At 37.7% G+C, this 18,591-nt stretch overlaps 1 protein-coding gene and 1 long non-coding RNA gene across 2 annotated transcripts in view; one reads left to right on the forward strand and one right to left on the reverse strand.

Annotated features, from left to right (window-relative positions):
* The window catches only part of LOC128855944 (dedicator of cytokinesis protein 1), an 89,800-nt gene extending 74,458 nt beyond the window's left edge, over positions 1-15,342 (forward strand). Inside the window, exons 14-23 of the mRNA XM_054091203.1 lie at positions 3,523-4,363; positions 4,435-5,483; positions 7,066-7,339; positions 7,403-7,515; positions 7,611-7,726; positions 7,804-7,890; positions 8,363-8,441; positions 8,529-8,696; positions 11,295-11,451; positions 14,742-15,342. Coding sequence (XP_053947178.1) covers positions 3,523-4,363; positions 4,435-5,483; positions 7,066-7,339; positions 7,403-7,515; positions 7,611-7,726; positions 7,804-7,890; positions 8,363-8,441; positions 8,529-8,696; positions 11,295-11,451; positions 14,742-15,037 — 3,180 coding nt within the window. The 3' untranslated portion in view covers positions 15,038-15,342. The remainder of the gene's footprint in view (positions 1-3,522; positions 4,364-4,434; positions 5,484-7,065; positions 7,340-7,402; positions 7,516-7,610; positions 7,727-7,803; positions 7,891-8,362; positions 8,442-8,528; positions 8,697-11,294; positions 11,452-14,741) is intronic.
* Positions 15,343-16,767: 1,425 nt separating this feature from the next.
* LOC128855945 (uncharacterized) lies at positions 16,768-18,591 on the reverse strand. The gene is made up of 2 exons (XR_008453773.1): positions 17,682-18,591; positions 16,768-17,614 (listed from the first exon to the last, which is right to left on the reverse strand). It is a non-coding gene; the product is annotated as an uncharacterized LOC128855945 (long non-coding RNA).

Genomic DNA, 18,591 nt, shown 5'->3' on the forward strand with positions numbered 1-18,591 from the left:
CGAATAGTATACAAAAACAATTTTTTTTTCTTTTCATATTCTTTTTAGTAATGTGGCACCAAAATAAGTGTATTAAAAAAAGATAGAATTGTCAACAGAATTTTAGCTCTTCAGGACATCTGAAACGAAAAAGTTAAACAGATTATTATTCTGTAGGCTTGTCATTCTGGCAGTTGCTACAATGGGAAATTTTTTTGAAAAATAACAAAATGGCCGACTTTTGACACATACCTTTTTTCAGACGCTTACTTTGGTGCCACACTAATAAAAAAAAATATGTAAAAAAAAAATTGTTTTTGTATACAATTTGATGTCAATAATAACATACTATAAAATCAAAACGATCGCATTTTATTTTCTTAAAAAAAAATCCTGAAAAATATCTATAAAAAATTAATATTTCACCAGACTACTTCCTTGAATGATTTTTTAATTTCTAAGCTTTAGTTTAGAAATATTTTGGATATCCTACTTTTAACTGGCGTGTAAGAACCACATGGAACAGTCTGATTCTAAGCAGTCTTCTTTTAACTTTCCTAAATAAATGGATTTTGCAGCAATTTTCGATGCTCGGTGGGGTAATTTATTTTATAAGTAGAAATGTTATAAAATTTAAGTATTGCTAAAATTAAACCATTGTATATATTATATTTTGCGAATTCGGACTCGAAAAAAAATTTTTTTGTGATATCAGGTGTTTTTTGGTGAGCTCCAGAACTTGAAAAGGTAATACAAAACAGAAATATTGTTGGAATGAATTTTACTTGACTCTGGCAGATAATTGCATGGCATTTATTTTTTGAATATAATATCCGGCATGTGTTCCCGGCGGCTACAAGTTCGATGGTCCATTCGATCAGTCCAATTTTTGATGATAAATAAATAAATCTAAAGGAGCCCAGTCAGCAAAAATGCGACGCAAAGGATTCTTGCACGAGCTATTGTATATTTTAGAAGCACGTAAGTTAAGATCCTTGCGTAAAATTTTCCCCTACTTGATGGATAAAGGCCATCAGGTTGATATTTACGAAGAATCTACATTTCGGCATCTTCTTCGAGACTTTGCTCTATGAATTGCGCGAACACCGTTAAAAGTGTACAATTAATGTATATCTTTCTGAAATTGCTTAAAGCAGTTCATAAATTTTTTCGCTAAAGTTGCATAGGCCAGCCGAAGGTCTCCGTCGCATGTGCTGCGAACTGTACCTTTTTGTAAAATATTTAATGGTATTGATTTTTTGAATAACTTGTCTATGTTCGCTACGGCTACGAGTTATATGGTCCATTCGATCAGTCCAATAAATCGAGTGTTAAGCTCGCTGTATGGCAAGTGGCGCCGCCTTGTTGGAACCAAATGTCGTCGATGTTTAGCTGATTAATTTTTGGAAACAAAAGCCAGTTAGATTGGCTCGATAGCACTTGATCGCTTTAGCGTAACGCCAGCTCGTTTCTCATTTCGAAAGAAATAAGAACCGATGATGCCGCCAGAGTTTAAAGCGCACGTAAAATGGACGAAGTGCTCTATGAACTTCGCGAACAGATTTTTTCTTAAGTAAATTTCCACAATTTGGAGGCGTTGTAGGTAGGTGAAATGGTTGAAACGCCAGTCTGGCACTCCTCAAGTAGCACTGAAGCGCCGTTTTGATACCATTATGATGCCTCCAACAGGAAGAAATTTATAGACAACCAGAGCTGTTAATATAATGGAAAAGATTGATGTGATTTAGGTTGGTGCACTGCCTCAGGCTGTCGAAGAAAGGAGCACCTTAATAGCTTCCAAATCTGGACATATACAGAGAAAGTGCTCAACAGCCTTTTTCTCTGAAAGGATCCCACAGCTTCTGCAATGGGGTTTTAATGATAATCCTAGCTTTTCCGGGTGTGTGCCGATCGTCCAGTGACCGATAAACACAGCTACGAGTTTGGAAATTGAATGGCAAAGAGTCCAAAGGATTTTCTGAGTCTTCCGTATATTGTACTGAGGCCAAAGGGTTTTCGAAATAGCACATAAAGAAATGGAGCTCCATCTTTTCTGCGCTTTCCTTAGAAATAAGTTGTGCAATTCTCCTTTAACAACAGTCTGGAGGATGCCAATGACCGGTTAGAAGGTCTATGATACCAATTCAGTCACCTTTCTGACAAGCTCATCAGCAATTTCATTTATCTTTACGTTCCTATGTCCTGGAACCCAAATCAGAGAAATGTTACCTGCACACCCAAGAGATTTGATCTCCTCCTTACAGGAATTGACTAGTTTGGATTTGCACCATGGCGTCCTCAGAGCCTTGATTGCGGCTTGACTATCGGGAATAAGCGTTAAATCTCCGTCGCTCTCGCGTTCCGTAAGCATTTTGCATGCCTGCAGGATCGCGAAGACTACTGCTTGAAAAACTCTAGCAGTATTCGGCAGTTTAAAGGAGATAGATAAATTGGCTGATTTAAAGAAAATGACCTGCTCCAACTACCGATTCCATCTTGGAACCGTCAGTGAAGACAGAGGTGCAAGCTTCGGTGATTCAGATTTTTCCCTCGATCCAATCCTGCCTAATTGGAAAGGAAAGGCGTTGTTCTGGCTTTAAACGTTTCATGAAGACTTGCCAAATCATAGTTCTCGATAGTGATAAGTCTCATGCAGCTAAAAAAACACTGGATATAATGGATGAGTTCTGCCAAAAAAACAAAAAAAGGAAAATTTTCTAAAATTCTCTCCTTGGAAGTTGCATAATTAAAAAAATTTGTTTGACCTCAAAAAATTTGTATTTAAATTTCATTTTAATAACAATTAAGTTATAACAAAGCCGTAATATAGGTAAATGGTTCATTTTACGTTTATTGCAGTTTACCAATTACCAAAAAAATTACCAAGCTTGCCACTAAGATAGTTCGGCAAACCAAAAATAAAGTAATTTTACACAAACGAAATGCACGGGGAAAAATTGCCGAACACCTAGCTACCAGTACCGAGCTTAGTGTGAAGACACCTATTACTTTTTTACATACTTTTATACGCCTAAACATTGGGGATTTAAATTTGAGTATTTTGAGTTTGGGGAGTTTGGATTTTGTGTGTGAGGATCACAATTCTGGAGATTTTTAGCCTCTCTCAAGCTCCATCTGGTATCGCTAGGGACCAAAAGGTCTATGCGTGGCTTACTGCCAACCAGGCTAACCTAACCTAACCTAGCCTCTCTCAAATTTTATAAAGAAGAAATCAAAACGGCCACAAATATCTTCAGAAAAAGTATTTTTGGTGGGTTTTGGCTAACTAACACCAAAAATAAACATAAAAATAAAAATATGACTACACACCTTTTGGGAAATTTCGCACTATTTTGTGATAAATAACTGTTAGCCAAGAAGAGGGAACTTCAGGCAACAAAAAAATAATCGGGTCATAGTTTAGTACTTTAGATCGCCATTAAGCTTCATTTGCGATGCTATCCGGTAAACATAATTTCTGCACATTAATTATTGTTTGCACCACACTAATATTGCTCCCCCCACTTTTCTATTCCACAACAGGTCAACGAGTGTATCATCATTATGAACAACATACTACGTCTGTTGTTTCGCAAAGACATCGGCAAGACACACAACGACGTGCGCGATGTAATGCTCATCCTTCTGCGCACCATCATCAAGACCTCTCACGCACTCGATCGCGAAAACCAGCTAGTGGGCAATTTGGTGGCCATCATGTTGGGCATACTGCAGCGCATGGATGGCGCACACTATGAGATCTTTGTCAGGCATCTGAACAATCGTTTTGAGTTGCAAGATTTCATAATTGAAATATTGCTGGTATTCGAGGAGCTCGTTTCACCTCATCAGAAGCCGGTATTCTCACGTGATTGGATGGACATGATAATGCACCAAAATATGGTGATACTACGCTCATTGCAGCATATTTCCGTTGTCATCATCGATCACTTTTTCGATCCTTTCGAAAAGCAAGTGTGGTCGAATTTCTTCCAATGCTCCATTGCATTCCTCATACAATCGCCGTTACAGTTGAACGACTTCAATGACAACAAACGACAAATCATATTCGCCCGTTATCGTGATATACGCAAGGATACGGCGCAGGAGATACGCAAGATGTGGTTCCAGTTGGGCGAACACAAACCGAAATTCGTGCCACAACTGGTTGAGCCGATACTCGAGATGAGTATGATACCAGAGGTGGAATTGCGTAAAGCGACCATTCCAATTTTCTTCGATATGATGCAGTGCGAGTACTACAGCTCGAAAATGCTGCCCAACAGCTATGGCGATACGAAACGCAACAATTCGCATTACAAGGCGAACTTCAACGAATTCGAAACGGAAATGATCGAGAAGTTGGATATACTGATTGGCGCAGGTAAGTGCAAAGCTATTCATAGCAGGCGAGTTTTGCATATATTTCTAATTTATCACTTATTCGATTCCCAGGCAAAGGCGACGCCGACTACAAGGACCTCTTCCAAAGCATAATGATGGAAAAGTGCCAGGCACACAATATACTCAATATAGAGGGCACCAAATTCGTGAACATGGTGACCAAGCTAATGGAGCGCTTGCTCGAGTATCGCTGCATCATACAGGATGAGAGCAAGGAGAATCGCATGGCTTGCACTTTCTCACTACTGCAATTCTACTCGCAGGTCAACCGCAAGGAGATGTACATACGCTACGTCTACAAGCTGTGCGACCTGCATATGGAATTCAATAACTACACTGAGGCCGCATTCACACTGAAATTGCACACCGAGTTGTTGCAGTGGAACGACACAGAACTGTCGCCACTTTTGCGTTCGCATCGCCATATGGCGTGTCGCACGCATCGCGAACTCAAAGAGGCGCTCTACTACGAAATCATCGACTACTTCGACAGGGGGCACATGTACGAGTGTGCCATCGATATGTGCAAAGTGTTGGCTCAGGAATACGAGAATGAGATCTACGATTATTTGAAATTGGCAAAATTGCTGACAAAGATGGCTCAGTTCTTTGAGAAAATACTGAACGAGTTGCGCCATACGTCGGAGTATTTCCGTGTCTGCTTCTATGGTTTGGGCTTCCCGCGTTTCCTACAGAATAAAGCATTCATATTCCGTGGTGAGGAGTATGAACGTTTGAGTGACTTTTGTTCGCGTATTTTGGTGCAACATCCACAGGCTGAACTCATGCAGACATTGGAGGCACCCGGCGAGGATATCACACAGGCGGATGGTCAATTTATACAAGTGAACAAAGTTGAGCCTATAATGAATGAGAATTTCATCAAATTCGAGGGAAAAATGGTGTCGAGCAAAATCGTCAACTACTTCACATCGAATAATGTGCAGAAGTTTCAATTTTCACGACCTTATCGCGAGAGCAATGGCTGTGGAGCGGACGATGTGCGCAGTCTCTGGCTCGAAAGAACGGTGATGACGACAAGTTTTCCACTTCCGGGTATACTGCGTTGGTTCCCTGTTGCGGACACAAAGAAATTCAAAGTAAGTGCAGAAGATTGTGAGAAATTGCGATTGCAAATGCTTCGGTTGAAATTCGTTCGGATCTTTCATATCTGGTGAATAGCTGTCAGCAGATTTACTCAAAAAAGTTTAGGGGAGTTGGTTTTGTAGTTGTAACTCACACTTTTCTGTATATATGTATTTATATATAACTGACTCTTACACCCTTTATTGTGTGTTTGGCCGAGCTCCTCCTCCTATTTGTAGTGTGCCTCTTGTTGTTTTTCCACAAGTGGAGAGACCTCCAGTTTCAAGCCGACTCCGAACGGCAGATATGTTTTATGAGAAGCTTTTCCATGGCAGAAATACACGCAGAGGTTTGCCCTTGTCTGCCGAGTGGCGACCGCTATTAGAAAAACAAAAAACGCTTCCTATCAGGCCCGTGAGCAGACCCTCAGATTTAGGGGGGATCCAACTTTTGTTGCAGTGGCTATTTTTTCATATCGATTCATGTCAAACATTTTTTTAAAACTTCGTCTGGGGGGTTTGAACCCTGCAAAACCCCCCCGTGCGCATGGGCCTGCTTCCTATAATTTGCTGTTTCATGCGTGAAGATTCAAACCTGTGCATTTCCGACTGGTAGTCACGCACCAACTCATTCGGCTACGGCTGCCGCTATATAGATTTCTCAATTTAAGTTGGGAAACCATTTTCGTGAAAGTTTGACTGTGGTGAATTCTTAGACTGTTTAATTTTGCAAGCATTAACTCTTAAAGCTGAGCACCAGCGCCTTTGTCTTGGACTGAAAAACTGACCTTCTAAATGTAACGTCTAAAAGTATACAAATATACGCCTAAGTGAATTGGCTGAAGCCACGAGAAACAGATTAGCAAGGTCACCTTCGATCTTAGAATAATCCGATTATACCGCCAAGAACTGTCACTTTAACAGCATTCCGCAAATGTGCTTATTTTACGCTTTTATAACAACAAATGACATTCAAGGATGATAGATGACCAGGTTTGTCCAATCTGATTTAGTGAAAAATAAAAAATTTGCGTGCAATTTCGGCTGTCACACCGCCAGGTACTCGGCAGTCGAATTCTACCCGCTCATTTCACACGCCCAGGATGATAGATGTATATACAAATGCTCTTTAACTATGGGGAAAAATAAAATTGTGAGGGTAACTTCGGCTGCCACGTCACTTGTGAGATTCGTTTTTCAGACGGTGGTAACAAAGGGTCATTGGATAATTTTTTTTCCTATACTACCAAAAGAATCTCAGTTTTTTGTAAACACATTCTAAGTGACGTCAGCCTATCAGCTGATTCTGTTAAATATGCTCAGAGCCGATTAACGGTCTGCTAAGGAGCACACCTCAAAAAATCTTTTCACCATGATATTCACACACTCGTCAAATATGAGCGAAAACTGTGTTGATTTTTTTTTTGTATATCAAGAACACAATCTCAGTTTTTTTGTAAACAAACCGCTCTCATTACCTGCAATCAGTTGGTTCCTTCAAATTTCTTTTCACCATAAATGACATTCCACCATCTTTTGATACCAACTGCACTTAGTGCAAACCACTAACCTCTTTATTTCTACCTTAAACCATCAGATATCACCAATTGCTTTGGCTATTGAAACTATGAAGAAAACCAATAAGGATATTCGCGACCTGATTATTGAGCACAGAAATGATGAAACATTGGCCATAAATCCGTTGAGCATGAAAATCAATGGCATTGTCGATCCAGCAGTGATGGGCGGTTTCAACAAATATGAAGATGCCTTCTTGACATCCGACTATTTCGAAGAGCACCCGGAGGAGAAGCATCTAGTGGAAGAATTAAAAGATCTAATCGCTTCGCAGATACCACTGCTCGAAATAGGTATATTTCCTGAGGTCGAAAACAAGAGTTTTTAAATTTAATTGTTCACTCACTTCGCTGTAGCTATCACACTGCACAAGCACAAGGCGCCTGAGAGCTTGAAACTCTTCCACGAACGGATGGAGCAATGCTTTGCCGATATGCAGGCGAATGTGGAATGCAAATATGGAAAGAAGGTAAATGAGAATGCGAGCAGCCCTCAGACTGAATATTTACTTATGTATGTATGTATGTGTGTGCACTAAATGACTCAACAAACTTTTCCTTGCAGACCTGTGACTTGAAGCTGGATCGCGAATCGGTGATTATGCGTCGTAATGGTTCATTCATGCCTGGCATGTTCGAGGGCAATAATCGCTTATCGGAAACGAGCATGGGCTCTTCAGAGTAAGTATACGCAGTTGCTTTAGCAGTTCATTGCCATTCATGCATTCACGCTGTATTTGTTATATTCCCAAACGCAGTAGCGGCCTGTCGAAGTCTACTTCCTCGACACGTCCACAAACCAGTTCGATAAAATCAACATTCGCAAGTTTCAATTTCAATCCAAGGTAACATTGAAATGAAAATAATTGACTTGTAATAACTGAAACAAAAAAAAAAATAGTAAAACGTTGAATAACACACAGCACATTTAATCCAACCAAGCACGCAACACATTTTATTACAAAATATAACTACAAATTTTCTCTCAAGAATGAACTGTTTACTAATCAATTAAATTTCCCTTCCCAATTATTTTTCATGCTCTGCATTTTGATTTTAGTTTGAAAATCTGATTGAATTAAGCTAATTTGTATATTTTAATTTGCATACGAAATTTTAACCTTTTCCATTTTAAATTTGTGCGTTCGTTACTCTCTTCTGTTGTTGATTTGGTTTTATTCCAATTTAGTTTGCACTTTAAGCATCTTTTTTTTATTTTCGTTATTCTATTTGTTTTCGCTTATTTTTGCAATGTTCGCTTTTCGTTTCTATTTCTATTTCGTACCTCGACAACAACAACCACAACAACATCAACAGACCTAACCTCGGCCATTCGCCCAGCACAAAAAGCAAGTCTAAAGAGAAAACGCCCTCAAAACGGCGCTCAATGAAAAAGGTTTGTGAACTTTGTTGCCTCGCTTGGTGGTTTATATTGCTTCAAGTTTGTTTTTATTTAATTTTTATTTTGTTTTTCGTATCTTAGTTGGATCGTGAAACGCTAAGTCTACCGGTTGCCAATAGCCAGTGGTACACACCACCGCTAACCACAATAACGGCAACGCCTGAACGAGAGTCAATCACATCAATAACCAGCGCCTCCAATTCTTCCTTAACAGCTAAGACACCGGATCCGAAAGTGTTGACACAAGAGGTAAGCTATCGAACAATCGCAACGTTGAAAATCTAAAAATGTTTTTTAAATGGAATATTTTTAAGCCAAACAAAAATAGATAAATAATTGTCGCATACACTTATGTTAGGTGTTTGGCCCAGCTCCTCCTCCTATTTGTGGTGTGCGTCTTGATGTTGTTCCACAAATGGAGGGACCTACAGTTTTAAACCGACTCCGATTGGGAAAAGGGTTTTATGAGGAGCTTTTCATGGCAGAAATACACTCGGAGGTTTGCCATTGCCTGCCGAGGTGCGACCGCTATTAGAAAAAACGTTTTCTATTATTTGATGTTCATGTACGGACATTCGAACTTACCCACTCCCGCCTGGTAGTCGCGCACCAACCCATTCGGCTAAGGTGGTCGCCAAACTCCTTTCACTAAAATGTTTGTGTCAAAATCAATTTGTCAAGGATAATAGAATACCAGGTTTGCTATTTAGCTATGGTGAAAAAGAAAAGCGTGAGGGGAACTTTGGCTGCCACGTCACTTCGGAGATACGGCAGCTGAATTTTGTACGATTATTTCAGATGCATTCACACACTCGGGACAATCAGTCGTTGTTCAGATAGCAACGATTTGTCATTGGTCCAGTTTTTTCGCATTTCACCATCAGCTGATTCTGCCAAACTCGCTGAGAGCCGAATAACGATCTACTAAGTAGCACAGACCTAAAAATCGTTTCACTATATCAATTTTCTATAATTTCTACTATACTAAATTGAAGTAATTACGAATGTCGTTTGAAAAGTCCGTGTAAAAATAAAAATTGTTTGGGGTACAACTTGTTCTTATTTCTCGAGATAGTCTCTTTTTAGGCTTTTTCACTTCATCCAACGCTGTTTTAATTTGTTGATCTTTACCCACTTTCTAATAGGATTTGTCCGAGTCTGAAAAGTAGCCATTCGTTTCTGCAATCACCGCCTCGTTTGAATGAAATCTGTTTCCCGTCAGCCATTTCTTTGAATTGGGAAACAAATAGTAGTCTGAGGGATCCGAGAGGGCCAAGCCTAGAGAATAGTGGGGAATGCAGCAAGTTTTGTTGAACGCGGAACACTATGCTTGTCCGTCGTTTGGAAATTCTTGACATTTATTATCTTCTAGTCACTGCAATTTAGATCTAAATTAACTTTGAAGCTTCTCTCGCTTAACTTAGCTGATATATCGATACCACTACATCGCTAAAAATTGTAATTTTTGAAGTGAAACTTCTTTATGCGCGTCAGAGTATAATTTTAAGGCCGCGACACACGAGCTAGCGTTACGAAACTCCGTCACGAAATGTATAAGCCTACGGCACACAAGCTATTCTATTTCTCCGAAAAATGTGTACTACATGATGACGACGAACATTGATGTAGCCGATGGCTTAGCAAATAGACCAACGGCACCAACGGCACAAAGAGAAGGATTGTCGATATACTCTTTTAATTGTCAAAGTCTACGTGCTCATGCTACTGACGTATTGAATCCAGTTATGGAAAAATGCAATGTGGTAGTTTTTCATGAGACTTGGTTGCGTGAAGACGAGGAAATCAGTTTACCGATTTACCGCTGTACAGTCAACATCAAATGCAGCTATAGCAGAAGATGTCGGTGATATTTGTATTTCTGTGTGCCTTGCGATAAATGGGCAAAACATAGTAATTGTGGGTGTCTACATAACTCCGAATTCACATATCAACGACATTATCGCATTTTTACATGGTTTGTTATTAAGATACACCCGTGATGGTGGTAAACTTCTTCCTCAACGCGACGATCTGAAGCCTCTCATATTAACTGGAGATTTCAATGTAAATTTGGCATCGGACACTTCCATGAATTTAATAAAATTTTTAGAACATCAACTGAATTTACAAATGAGTAATGACCGCTATATTTCAACAACAAAATCAGGAACAACGATAGATGCCGTATTTTCTCGCTATATCGACACAATCGAGTCAGCAACATATAAATATATCCTATTTCAGTTACCACAAACCGCGTGTGTCCACTGCTGCTATTGCACCATCAATACAAAATGTACAGGCTATTGAAGCACCGACTAATGTACAAATTTCAGAAATAATTGAATAATAATACTATCCACTATTATTGTATGCAATTTTATAAAAAATCATTTCAATCCTTATTAAAATATTTAAATTTAATCCAGAAATTAAGAAGTTTCACTTCAAATATGCGCACATAGTGCGGCTGGCTTTTTTTTAACTGTCAGCAAACATATTCGTGATTTTTCGATATTTGAGAATATAACCTCAAAGTATTGCCGCATAATTACTTATTTGATATTTAAAGCTGTGGGACTAAACATATTCAAGGAAAATTGTGTCTCCATTTTGACTTTCCCGCTTTGATAAGCAGGTACAACTTATTCCACCACCTTCAGCAAACGCTTCATATTTTCAGGCTACTTCTGACTAGCATGAGCTTAAGCTGATTATTGTTAGGCGTGCTATTGCTTTTACTTAGCACTATGCTATAAGCTCCCGAACAAGATGTATTAATATTATATTTTCATTGCGATTTCATATCTCTAACATCTTATTTACTTACTTTTTTTATGTTTCAAGTTAACCACAAAGCGTCCTTTGCGCTCTGAGAAGGAAAAGGAACGTCGCTTGTCACGCCCTGCCAGCATTGCCACACCCACTACCGGCATGAAAGGATTCTCCGGTACTGACGCGCATTCATTGTCGGGTGCGGATAGCAGCAATCGGAACTCTGTTGGTGAGTATGAATTTTAGAATTATGGTATGACAGCAAAGTGACAGGGGATGTGTTCTGAAGAAAAATAACATTTGTACAAATTTCAAATGGAATGAAATAAAATCAATTGAATTTTGGGCTTAAAATTTAGGGGTTTGAAGGTTTAAAAATGATTTATTATGGTATAAATTCCTATCACAGACAATAAATAACATCTTTGTTTTTAATTTAATAAAAAAATCAGAATGTAAGAGATTTTTGCGCTTTATTTCCTTAGGTTTTCTTTAATATTTTCACTCTTTGAGCGCTACTGTTAAATATTAAATATACATTCTGTCAACAAAGTACCGGGAATTGTTCAATAAAACGCAAAATAATCAACAAAATTAATTTTGTCGTCTTCAAAATAGGCTACATTCGTAGCAATACAGATATGCCAACGATTAGTTCAGTGAACAAAACAACTTTTAAACGCGCTGGAAGAGATCTTCTTCAGCTCCTTCAGCGAATTGTTTTTAATGGCCTCTATCGACTCAAAGCGGGGTCTGCCGAGTGGCAGTTCAAGTTTTGGCAAAAGAAAGGAGTCACAGGGGCCTAAATCCGGTGAATACGGTTGTTGTTTTATGATATATGTCACGTTTTTGGTCAAAAAAGTGTTCACATAATGAGCCTTGTGAGACGGTGCGTTATCATGGTGCGAAATCCATGCGTCTTCTTTCCACAAATTGGGCCGCTTCCCGCACATTCTCTCTCAAACGCCGTATAACTTTCAAGTAATAATCTTTATTTTCCATAGAACCATTTAGAACCAATTCCTAGTGCACAACACCATGATAAGCAAAGAAAACGAGTAGCATCACTTCCACTTTTGACCGACTTTGACGTGGTTTTTTGGGTTTCGGCCCATGTGGATAGCGCCATTCGGCCGCCTGTTGGCTGGTTTGCATGTGAAACTCATATGCCCATGTCTCATCACCTGTTATGATTGTTATGATGCGCTGGGTAAACATTGGGTCCGAATTCACTTGCTCAAGCATGTCTTCAGCCACCTTCTTTCAATAAATTTTTTGAAAGAAATTCAACTCTCTTGGAGCGAGTCGAGCAGCCGCGCGTTGATGTTGTAAAATGTTGCGAATTGATTCGTGACACACGCTAGGGTCGCGAGCTTAAATGATGGTTTTCCAGCACCATTTTCTTGACTTTGTTGACTTCTTGGCCCTCCGGCAAAGCCTTATACCACTCGTAGACCCGTGTTTTTGATAAAGCATACTCGCCTGCAAACATTTTCAACGATTCGGCACACGAAATCCCGTTCAAACACACAAAATTTAAGACAAAATCTTTGATCGATATTTTCATCCATAGTGAAAATCGCAGAGCACATCTGCGGTTGACTGATATAATTAGATGCCAAAAACAAGCTAATTGACAGATCACGCTCAAACTCTGCGACACTATACAAGACAGTTGAACCAACATTCCAGCAAAAAAAAATTTAACATATGCGTAAAGCGCGCTTTTTAAATGAACAATTTCCGATATTTTTTTGACAGTATGTAATAATTTTTTTATGGCATGGGAAATATGTTTACGGATGGCTCGAAATTAGACGGAAGAGTTGGTGAGGAAGTATTCTGCGAGGAGGTCTCCGTCAAGTTCAAATTTAGGTTTCCTAACCACTGTGGTTTTTTCCAAGCGGAGGTAGCCGCAATTAGGGAATCAGTGCATAGGTTGCTTACTTCTGCAATTACTCTAAATGATATAAATGTGGAAATTAGGGCAATGGGCTTGTTTTATGTGCGTTCGGAATTAGTCGGGGAAGGGCTTGACTTCTCTCTCGATTGCATCCGAATATTTCGATATTAGACTCATTTGGGTTCTCGGTCACAGCGGCATAGAAGGAAACTGCTGGGCTGGTGGTGAGCTGGTTAGACAGGGGACCCTGGAGGCGGTTTCATCGCAAAGCGAGCCTCCCGTCAACTTAGCGAGCGCCTGGCTGGTGCGCAAACGTGCAATGCCGCGAGTTAGTTTTGACCACGGGTAGATCGAGATTACTCTAGGGAACTTCTAACGCTAACAAAGCCTCTACTCTCGAATTTCGTAAGCATCCTTACCGTGCCAATTGGCGAGACTTTTAATTGGCTCAAGTCCTTTTTGCAGAAGCTGTCTGGGGTGATGAGGTGGAATCATCTCAGCACCTTCTTTTCAGCTGCCCTGCTCTCGTCGAACAAAGATTTAAACATTTGGGCTGGCCCTTTTTTGCTACACCTGCGAATATTGCGTGTTTGAATATCACACAGGTGGTGAAATTCATCAGTAGCTTGGAGCGGTTAATACAAACGTAATTAGCCACTGTTGATTGACATCCTCTAACCCACAGCCTCTTCTTCCTTTCTGGCAACTGATTATGTGAAAAAAGAGCAAAACATATATGTACGCGTGTCGGTGATTTGAAAGTTTGCGTCAAATTTTATTTAAGGAGGGATTCAAGTTTTCACCTTTTTGCACATTCTTATAGTAAACAGGTATGGGAAACTATGCGATCCTTGCAGTTTAGATGTATAATGTGTTCCATGGATAAAACAACTGGGATCATTTTTGTGGAACATTTTAACCCTCTATCTACTCAATTGATGGGTATTTTTTGTCTCGCTAGCGGAAAGTGCCGAAAATAAGCATAAGAGTATTTTTTATTAACAGAATTATTTTATCACATAGTTATATTAAGAGGTTAGGGGTAATCAGAGGCCCGAAAAAATGATGATTTTCAATCGCTGTTTGTGTGGAGCCCGTTCCTCCAGAAGTCCCTTGTGGTGATCATCACAAGTCCTTGGAGATTCATCTAAAATCAATCGGACAAAAGAAATTAGTTTTATTAGCCTTTTTTCAAAATTAACAATGTATGTATATATTTCTCAGATTTTCGAGAAAAAAACCTGCAAAAATAAAATCGAAATTTAAAAAAAAAATCCTCGATCAGGCACGAGTTTTTTATGTTTTTCAAAAGCAGTATAGATTTTATTAAAATCTACCAAGCGGTTTTTAAGTTACAGTGAACACCAGTTCAAAAAACATAGTTATGAGAAAAAACGCATATAAAGTTTTTGTTTTTGCTTGAGCGCTCTTTGTTAATTGTTGAATAACTCGAAAAGTATTTGTCGGATTCACTTGAAATTTTCACACAATATTTTTAAGATAAGACGTTTAAGACATTAAGAAAATGCAAAAAAAAAAATTCAACTTTTTGCAAATTCTGACTACCCCTAACCTCTTAAAGTAATAATAAATACATAAAATTTTTAAATTTTCAGATACAACAGATTCCACCTCCGAGGAAGATCTTATACCACCACCACTACCAGCCAAAACACGAGACTCAACCGATTTTAGCAGTTTCACGTACAACATTGACTGGAATCCAAATAATTTCGCGTTCACTCCAGTTAGTCCCAGCACAGTTACTACAACAACAACAACTACCATACAACACACCAGTATTACAAATAACTCGTACGAATATGTTGAGGCCAGAAATTTCATGTTAACCGAAAAACGACCACCCACGCCGCCACCCAAACCCTCACGCAATAGCAAACACATTCCATAAACGGAGGGAAATAAGTGAATAGAGTTGAGCAGAGAAGTATGAAGAAAGAGTAGAAAAGAAGTAATTAACGCTGCGAAAGTGAAGCCATATTGAAAATTGATATTGAAGTGTGCGGAGTGGATGTGTGATTGTGTGGTCATCAAGCTAAGTAAATGGTGTTAATTGGATGAAGAGCGCAAATGTACAGAAGTGCACAAAAAATCAACGTCAGAACCGCAGAACTGAAGGAATTGGTGTGTAACCACAGCAATACTAACAAACAAGTGCCAAAAAATATAATTAGCAAACAAAAAAAAAAAAAACAACAATCAAGAAAAATGGAAAGGAGCAACACTTTTTAGCTGCCTGAAATGATGTTCAAAAACAAAAAACTAATAATAATAAAATAAAGAGCACAAAAAGTAAAAAGTGTACGAGTATTGGCAAGCCTTGGCCATGTGCATTTTTTTTGTTTTTCTTTGTGTCTTTTTTTAACGAAACGAAAGCATGTAACGATGTTAGCAGCAATATTTATGTATGTAGTTTAATGCAATAGTTGATATTAGGTGTTAAGGCGTTAAGTGTAAGGATAAATTTTTATTGATGTATTTGTTGTTAGACGTGTATTTGTTGTAAGAAGTCAGCTGAACTGTGTGAACTGTAACTTTTAATAAAGTAAACTCGCTTACGCACATACACACACACACATACAACGGTTGCAACTAATTATTTATTTAAGAATAACTATTTGTCTTCCTAACTTAAGTGCACGCATACATGTGCAGTACTGTGTATGTGGTATACATATACATATACATATATATGTCATACGTTTAGGTTATTGTTTTAATTAGCTTAATTTCACGCCAAGTCAGGCACTTCATTGCGAACTCAGTGTCACACAACTGAATTGATATTCATTTTGCCGTAAACGAAAATATGTATGTGCAGGCGTGCATATGTATTTATATGTAAAGTATCTAAATAATATTTACTTATTTATAGTAAGACGACCTCCACGAGTCAATTCATGGTTTCAAAAAAAACAAAAATAATAATAATAATAAAAAAATAAAAAAGGAAGCCACTTAATCTGAAATTATCGCAATATATAAATTCAGCATTCGTGTGGAACGAAAAAAAATAGTTAACTGTAATTTTTAAATAGAAATGGAAGAAAAGCGGAGCTATAGGAGTTGAAGAAGAGTTAAATTTTTAATAAAATAAAAGAGAAATACAATAAAATAAACTTGTTAACACGCCAAGTACATGTAGAAAAAATTTAAATTAGAAATACAAAAAGAAAAAAACGAAAATACCTGCACTTTTGTATGTAAAAACACAGATTGATTTGTTATTTCTTATGAGAGAAGTGCCACAGATTTATTAGAATTTTGCATTAAAAACAAACAGTTGCACTATTTATACGAGCGCATATATTTACACCTATTTTTAAATTTTATAAAAATTAAAGCATTTTACAACCACAAATGAAACGGAAACGAACGTCACTACTCGTACTAGAAAGTGAAAGTGAACGCACAATTGCAAACCTACAAATTTTCAATTAATGTTGGAAGCTTATTGCTTTCACACAGTTTTTTGACATTTTTCGTTTTTATACAAATACATACACACATACATAGCAAAATATGTACGAACTAGTGGAAGTAAGCTTTTATTACATAAGAATTATATTTAAACGATTCAAACTTTGTACGTTTTTATGACATTGTGTTGGTTTTATACACACACACACACACACACACACACATACATATATGATAGCATAAAATTTACAATTTTTATAAAGAAATGTCAACATCAAGCTGCCTCAAGCCTCAAGCGCTGGTGGCGTTGTTAAATTTTTTTTTGTATTTTTAAGTAAATGATAATTTTTATTTTGCCCCGAACTGCAAATGATTTGTTCATTCGTTGCCTTATCTACATACACACACACACGCATATATGTATTTTTAATTTGTCTTAATTATTCGCTATTAAATATTTTATACGTAATCATTCGCACTCCACTCAAATGTATTGAGATGAAGAGTTACCATTTAGTTTCGTTTAACTGTCAATTTTTTGTAACGGCAACTGAAGTATACTTATTGGGAATATCCATAAGCCTTAATCTTTGTTTAATGTATATTTTTTTTAATTTATATGTTCACCAAAGATTTATTAAGTTCAAATAAAACGCAATACAAATGCAATAAAAAAACCAGCATGCAATTGAAAATTATTTTTAACGAAAATATGTAAGGCGCAAGGTAAGTGGCCGGTAAAGGTGGGTAGTGTCACGGTGCATTGGACCATAACCATCTTGTGCCAAGAAATGCCTTAGCGGCCCAGCTTCCAGCGTTCACCTGTCGAAGCTGAGAGGATGTTTAGCAATGCCGGGGTAATTACCAGTCGTAGACACACCAAATTTAAGGCAACAATAGTCGACAAGTTTATTTTTTACAAAAAATACTGATTTTTAAATACAGTACATCTCAAAGCAGAAATTAGTAGTATAACGCATTAAATGCCTAAATATGTTGATTTAAATTTAGTCGAATAGTATCGAGCTGTCGATGGAGGATGCGAATACTATCGGTAAATATTGATATATAATATTATATTAATATATAACTATCGATAGAGTTAGTTTTCCCACCTGTACTCGCCACCTGGTGTCAAGGCGCATTCATATTTTTGTAACAATATACTAAAAGGTCAGGATTTAGCTACGCTTCTCCCGACTTCCAAAAATTAACTTTCATGTTAAGGAACAGTGCTTAAATCTAACGACCCTTTTAAAAAGCGTACAACTAACGCTTTCAAATTGAAATACTTAAACTGAATCCTTCACAAAGTGATGGAGAAGTGACGGTTAAAGGATCACTGTGAAGGCAGTAATGAACGAAACAAATCTTCTATGCGAGCTTAACCGAAGCAGTGGAAAAGGAACGGCATAAGGACAAAAACAAAGTTAGGTAGGATAGTAACAATATAGGAAAATTATTCGCAGCTATACAGTTTTCATTTCTTAGTGCCATAACGGGATCATGACGGCGAGATGTTGTTTAGCTATTAAATAAAACAAAAAGTGGCAGCTGCATAATAACAGAGAAAATAATAAATGCAAATTTATTTTTATTTCAGTTTACTTGGTCAGTTTCAAGATTCTTTTTGTTTTTCTTGTTAAACTTAAATATAAACATTTTTTAAACATATTTTCAGGCGCAGCCAGAGCCTTAATTTATACATCCGCAAGATGAATCATTTATTAAGTTCTGTTTGGTAGAATGTTTGTGCAGAAAATTACCTTTTCACTTATTTTTAGCATAACTAAATATTTTCTATATTAAACCAAATAAGCACTCCGACTATTTGGAAGCAACAAATGCTAAAACGGCAAACCAGACACGTTAAACCTGGAGCAGAGACTCTTTGCGAAGAATGATGTAATACAAGATTATCCAGATTAAAGTGGAGTTTTGAGAGTAAATTCCCAGTGACTTAATTGCAGATCATGATTCAATTATTAAAGGTTTGCTCACTTATGACATTAGAATTCTGACACT

Source organism: Anastrepha ludens, chromosome 2, assembly GCF_028408465.1.
Source record: "Anastrepha ludens isolate Willacy chromosome 2, idAnaLude1.1, whole genome shotgun sequence".
Classification (NCBI taxonomy): Eukaryota; Metazoa; Arthropoda; class Insecta; order Diptera; family Tephritidae; genus Anastrepha; species Anastrepha ludens.